Source organism: Zingiber officinale, chromosome 8B (assembly GCF_018446385.1).
Source record: "Zingiber officinale cultivar Zhangliang chromosome 8B, Zo_v1.1, whole genome shotgun sequence".
Taxonomy (NCBI): domain Eukaryota; kingdom Viridiplantae; phylum Streptophyta; class Magnoliopsida; order Zingiberales; family Zingiberaceae; genus Zingiber; species Zingiber officinale.
The window spans coordinates 54,189,856-54,196,705 of NC_056001.1; the positions used below are offsets into that span (position 1 = coordinate 54,189,856).

At 35.4% G+C, this 6,850-nt stretch overlaps 1 protein-coding gene across 1 annotated transcript; it reads left to right on the top strand.

The window, feature by feature from the left end:
• Positions 1-763: 763 nt before the first annotated feature.
• LOC122013838 lies at positions 764-3,162 on the top strand. The gene is made up of 4 exons (XM_042570058.1): positions 764-850; positions 1,658-1,717; positions 2,469-2,554; positions 2,963-3,162. The coding sequence occupies exons 1-4, from the start codon at positions 764-766 to the stop codon at positions 3,051-3,053; spliced, it is 324 nt and encodes a 107-aa protein (XP_042425992.1). The 3' UTR covers positions 3,054-3,162.
• The last annotated feature ends 3,688 nt before the right edge of the window (positions 3,163-6,850 follow it).

Genomic DNA, 6,850 nt, shown 5'->3' on the forward strand with positions numbered 1-6,850 from the left:
TAGTGCTTTACAAACTTGCAACAATGGTATTAGAGTGATCTAGTTGTAAAAGCATGAAAAACCCCTTGGAAACCTGATCTGTCGTTGAACAAAATCACGATCTGCGATTAATGTTGACAGGCGACTGTTCCGTAGCCGGCGAATGTAGATGACTGTGTTTGAAAGGCTGGTGATTGGCTGACCACTGTATTTGTTACGGGAAAAGGAGCATGGGTGACAAAAATAAAAAGGAAAAAACAGGGAAGATGAATAGTATTTTTTGACGGCACAATAATTTTTTATATTTTAATCAATTACTTATCAATTCATTTATTTAAATAAAAAAATTTAATTGATTAAATTCACGGCACAATGATTACGTGCTTAATTGATTAATTATAATGATATCTATGCCTGTATAAATTGAATTAAGCCAGTTTTGTACTAGTTAGTCGATTTCATACTGACTTATTTAATTTCAATTTTGCAGATGACACAGACGATTACCATATTGACTTGTCGCGAAGTGCAGCGAAACTAGCTCAGGGAGGAAATTCAGGAGATAGAGTATAACTTTGCTTATGGAGTCGACGAACATGTTGAATGGTTTGATAGACTATTCTGGAAACTTGAGCAAGAAGAGTTTCTAGTCCTACACAGTTATAGGATATGTGCTTTGATGCATTAACTGCCAGAGTATCCTAAGGTGATAGCAGAGTATGTATGAGGGTGTCATGAAGGGCGCGTCACATATTCAAAACTATGTGAGGAACTACTTCATTATATGGTTGAAGAGAATCCTGAAGAGTTCAAAGAGGATCCGGAAATGTTTGAGAAAGATCCAGAAATGGATCCGATTATGGATCTGATGGTGAATCTTGAAGTTGTCCCACCTAAGATTACCCGAAATGAGTCCAGATTGATAGGGATTATGTTGACCATTGTACTAGTATTTGTTCTAGTGGGAGTGGTGTTGATCTATTTAGTTTATTAGAGTTCTTTTATTATTACTGTCATTATGTACGAACAATATTAGTTCATTCACTACAACAAAATTGCTCATAGACATCAGTGGAACAACATCAGTTTTAGGCTAAAACCGAAGTCTTTGAGTATTTTACACCGGTTTTTCTAAAAACCGGTGTCTATGAGCGCAGATTTTAGCTCATAGACATCGGTTTTTTAGGCGATGTCTATGAGCGCCCTTTTTTTGGTTAATAGACACCGATTTTAACATCGGTTTTTAAAATCTGACGTTAATAAACCCCTTCTTAAATAATTTAATTTTTTCACCAGCCAAAATTTACAAGACTTCACAAAATTCCCTCCAAACCTAAACCAATATCGTGCCACTTCTCTCAACATAAACCTAAACCTAAACCTAAACCTCAGCCTCATCTCCCTCTTCCCCTTCCGCCGTCTCGCCCTCGGAGATCTCGCCGTTGCCGTCCCCTTCGTCTGCAAGTCCTGGTACCGCGCCTCCCTCGACCCTAGCTGCTGGCGCCGCCTCAACTTCCGCTCCCTCGATTTCTCACCGTCGCCGTCCCCTTTGAACAGTGGGTTCATTTCCTCGTCACATCTCCCTGCCCGATTCCGCCGACCCTTCTCTTCTTTCCATTGTTCCCGAGTCGACAGAGCCACTCGTCGCGCCATTTCACTGCCTAGCTGAGCTTCGCAGGCGCCACAGCTGACGGGGCACAACGCGAGGACGAGTGGAGGCGAGACGAAGAAGAAAGAGGCAAGTGTATCTACCTGTGATAACTCGAAATCCATGAGGTATAGTGGGGTGGAAAACCTATAGAAAGTGAGGATTTGGTATGGATTTCGACTGGTTTTCTTCTGGCAAAGGCTTTGATTGTTCTTCCTGGAGATGTTTTGATTTATTTCTTTTGTAGACGCTTTCGATATGTTTTCCTCTTCTGTGGATGTGTTTGATTGGTTTTTCTTTGTATATGATTCGGGTTGGATTCTTCTCGGTGGGATGTGTTCTTGTTGGAGGTTTCGGTTGAAGGTTACTGCTTGGTTTGCGTATGTTACCCAAAATTGTTTGACAGTGATTTCTGATGTGTTCACAGTAGGTTTTCCTAGAGATTTTGGCTGGTGTTCGATGATTTGAGGTTGAGTTATGTTGTGTTTTCCATGATGAACAAGTGTAGAGAGTTGCACGTTACCTGTTTGTTAGAATGGGTCACAGAGAGGTCAGAAGTGATTCGAGCTTTCCTTGAAGTTTTGGTTCCTAATTGGAGGGTTTCGGAATGATTTAGAGTCGAATTTGTGTCTTCGTGAGAAGTTGATTTGAAATCTTTGGGTAATTTCCACTCAATGAATTTTCCCCTGCAGCATCGTTTACGGATTTCTCAATTTTACCCTTTGATGTGCATCTAACTATATACCAATTTAGCTGGATGAGCATTATTAAACCCCTTATTTGGGTTCTTTGCAAATTTTCTTTTGTGTATGATGCCTAATTAACATTTCTTTATATGCAGCTACATCTGCTTGGTGATCGTGTTGAAGAAGCACTAACAGAGCTGGATGGCTGCTGCCAGAATTCTAGACTTTCAGAGCCTTTCAGGTTCTTTTTTGTTACTAATATTTTTTTTATTTATCACACACGGTAAGTTTTCTCTTAGTTTAAAGCGAAATTTGTTTGTACATTATGAAACTTAAAAGAGTGGTAGATGGATAAAAATGAAGAAAAAGTTGGGACATTTTTCAAGCTCTTCTTTTAAACTTTCACTGTTTATTGTCTTAGCTACAAAGGTGGGAGAAGAATATCGATCGTCGTTTTCTCATCCCATTCATTCACTTAAAAACTGAATAAAAAATTAAAAATAATGAAGCATTTCAAAAATATGAAAAAGCTGAATAAGTATAAAAATATTAAAAATAATAAAACCACTCTGATTTTTTGTTTAAGTTAATGAAATGTAGTGTTCAAAGTAACCATTGAAGATCCTTGCAACTCTTGTTTTTCTTCCAGATTGAAGGCTAGAATTCTGGAGTGTTTTCAAAGCAATCAAGTGGCTACTATTTGTACCTTTATCATGTTAATCGTGATGTGTTTGTCTTAATTATTTGGGCTTAACTATATGGATCTTATCTTAATGAGTGTAGATCTAATGCTTGATCATTAGATCTAATGAGGTATCTGCAGATCTAATGCTTGATCATTTGTCTGTGAGTTCAAGATGACTTTTTTTTATGCCGATCAGCAATCTGTAGCAATAGCACATAGTTGTATGCAGATCTAATGCTTAGATCATTCCTCTATGAGTTCAAGATTACTTTTTTTTAACACCGATCAGAAATAAATCTACATATTTCCCAGAAAATAGAGAGGTTTCATCTTTCTAAGTGATATGAACTTGTTATCTCTGATAGTTTTTGTGATCATAACATAGACCAAGGAAGAAATCTTCAAGAAATGAGTTTTTTTTATTTAATGGATTAGGCAAATAATTGTTTTGATATCTGAAATTGTTTTCTTCTTGTCCAATTGATTTACATAGATTTTTTCTTCTTTTAATAATTGATAGAAGATTGATTTTTCAAACCTTTGATAATGTGATATTCCATAATGAAACTCATAAAAGAGGAGCACAGAGATTATAGTCTTCATTTCCATGTGTTATTTATGTTTCCTAGTATTGTTATGTTCTTTGGAAATCTCCTTGTAAGAGTTTGCAAAAGTGTTCTGTTTGTCCATCCCTGAAGCCTTGTCCCTTTGAAGCCTAATGTCTAGCAATGGGTTCATCAAGGCCTCATATAATGTCATTGTGCATAAGAGATATGCAAGTTCTTCTACAGTGTATTTCGATACCTTGCTCAGATACACTAGTTTTGAATAGCATATATAAATTTATGAAGAAATAGTGAAGCAAAATTTGTATAAGCTAAATAGCCTTACCGCGACATCTACATGTGTCAGGATGGGGAACTAATGAGAAGACACTGATCAACATTTTAGCGCATAGAAATGCCACCCAAAGAAAGCAGATTCAGTTGGCTTACGAGGAATTGTACAACGAGAGTCTCACCAAAAGCTAGAATCAGAACTGAAAGGAAACTTTGAGGTGGTTATTTTTCTCAACCTTTATTGTCCAATGAATGTTTTTATCTGTAGGGGCAACATCATTTGCAGAAGCTAATATTAATTATTTGAAAATTTTATAAATGTGAAGAGATCGACATGAACTTAGATATGACTTGAACCAATACTATGAATGTAAGTACATAATTAATGGTAGATTGATAGGACTTGTGGCTTGTTATGCGTGATATGCTTATGTACACTATCACATTGTAGTGGTGTATCTGATTATGTTTGATTCTTCAGAAAGCTGTATACCGCTGGAAACATCCACTCTTCCAATCAAAACTTGACACTCTTAATTTGATAGCATGTAAACGTTTACAAAAAGCATTAGATGTTTTGTTTCACAAGAGTGAAAACTAGTTGCTTCTACTTAATATGTACATGGTTTATGCATATGGCTTAGGTGAAAAGGAGAAAAGAACCCACACAAATTGGGACGAATTTAGCTCTGACATAGCATTTACAGTAGCTTAGGGATGACCTTAAGCAATTCACACAACATAAAACACATGAATTAAACAACCTATATTAATTGACCTACATCCCATTAAAGAAAATTTATATGTTGACTTAAGCAATCCTTATGCAACCATTAATGAGTGTAGCATTCTCTCATTTCATAAGCTTATATGGTTGCTTTATTTGCCTAAAATAAGTTACAAATCGGATGCTATGCTTTTGTTACAAACCAGATACTAGTTGGAGACTAAATGATTGCCTAAGAAGAAAGGAATTAGAGATTAGGAGCTGCAGTGAGTAGAGTGGCTGGATAAGCTATCTTAAATGGTAACCTTAGGATTAAAGTATTGATCACATTTTTAACCTGCTCAACTTCCTCTAAATATCTAACACATTGATACTCGAATTTAACCTAACCTATTAAGATAAATGGGTAATCAAACTTAAAGGGTACCCATTACCATATTTAGCTATACCAATGAATTTCAAGTTCAACTAGAAGTAAGAGTGAGTGTCAATATGCTTGTGGGTACCTCAAGAATAGGGAACTCTTTGTTTTTATGATTTAACCCCTCTTCATTATTTTACTCACCTCTTTTGTTTTTACCTATATTCATGTTTTTCATTAATCGGATAGAGACCCCTAACTACATTATTTAGGCTACAAGCTCGACCTCTACCACATGGCTATAGGGAGGAAATGATCATGTTGATCCCTAATCTTATCCCTAGCCGATCATTAAACATTAAATGTGTGGGAATTTACTAGAATCTACTCCTACATGAGGCAAATGAATAAAAACTACAAGTAAAGTTTACCTACCCTGTTATGACTTCAGAAGAATATGCTGAATTTTCCATGTATGCTGGCCTTTAATATAGAGGGCTACAAGAGGATTATATCTTAGGTCAAGACACTCCAAATCCATCATAAACCAAAGGGAAAATAGTTTCTACTTACTAGAGGATTGAATGGACCCAAAAGGAAGCTCTAACTTGCTGTTTTGGGTGCTGAACTAAGGAGGCAGCTGCCTTCTTGTCGCATTCCTTGCTGCTGTGGTTGGTAGCAGAAATCACAGAAAATAGGGGGCTTAGTGCAGGATATTCAGGATACCAAGATGGCATAAGAGGTATTACAATAAATAGTATATCTCTTCATCAGAGGTAGCTTTGTTCTTCTATGCTTCACTAGATTTGTTGTGTAGTCATATTTCTTTGTTCAACCATTATCATGCCTAGTAAGTTGTTGTATGATGCTGTCGGTTCTTATCAATCTGTACACTTGAATTAGAAGGAGCAAATTATCTATGTTATATTCTAAGCAGCATATACTAAGTGTCATATATGAAAGTTTTAGATTCTATGTTATATTCGTTATTTTGCACAGCAGCCTTTAAAAACTCAGTATTCTATTTTATTTGATACATGTACACATTTGTTTTAGTTATTTGACATATGGTGGATTTATGTGTTTTTACAGTTTACAAATCTCAAGTACTCCAGAGTTGAAATTGATGAAGTGCGGTTCGAGTGGGCTGAATGCATGCTAGATTACATTTGAAGTGCGGTTCTATCTTGATGTGTTAAAAGAATGTTCTACCTTGATTTTGATATTTATTAGCTAGCTTTTGATGTAAAAAGAATGTTTGGGTATTTTATGGATATTGTTGTAAGAAGATTATTTATATAATTTGTGAATATTTGTGTATTTTATGGATATTATTGAATGAAGAATATTTGTACAATTTATGAATATTTGTGTATTTTTTTTTGTTATTGTCGGTTTTAAAATCAAATCTGTGCTGTTAGAAAAAATACATATTACATCGGTTTTCCACCGATGTAAAACTGGTGTTATAAAGTAATATTACATCGGTCATTTACTGCTGCCAAAACTGGTGTTATTAACATACAATATTACATCGGTTTTACACCGTGTATGAAACGGTGTCGTTAAGTGATACTACACCGGTTAATAACCGATTCGAAAACCGGTGTCGTTAAGTGATACTACACCGGTTTTAACCCGATGTCTAAAATGACAGACTTTTAACATCGGCTTCATAGACATCGGTCGAAAATCAAATAGACACCGGTGGAAAACCGATGTCTATGAGCGATTTTGTTGTAGTGATTTAGTTTTTGAGTCGTGTAATAATTTTTATCATTATGTATGAACAGAATTATTTTATAAAAAGTTATGTTATGTGTTAACAAACTTGAAAATGATTAGTTTATTTCATGATTAGTTCATGTTCAATTCAATGATTAGTTTATTTCATGATTAGTTCATGTTTATTTTAATGATTTGTT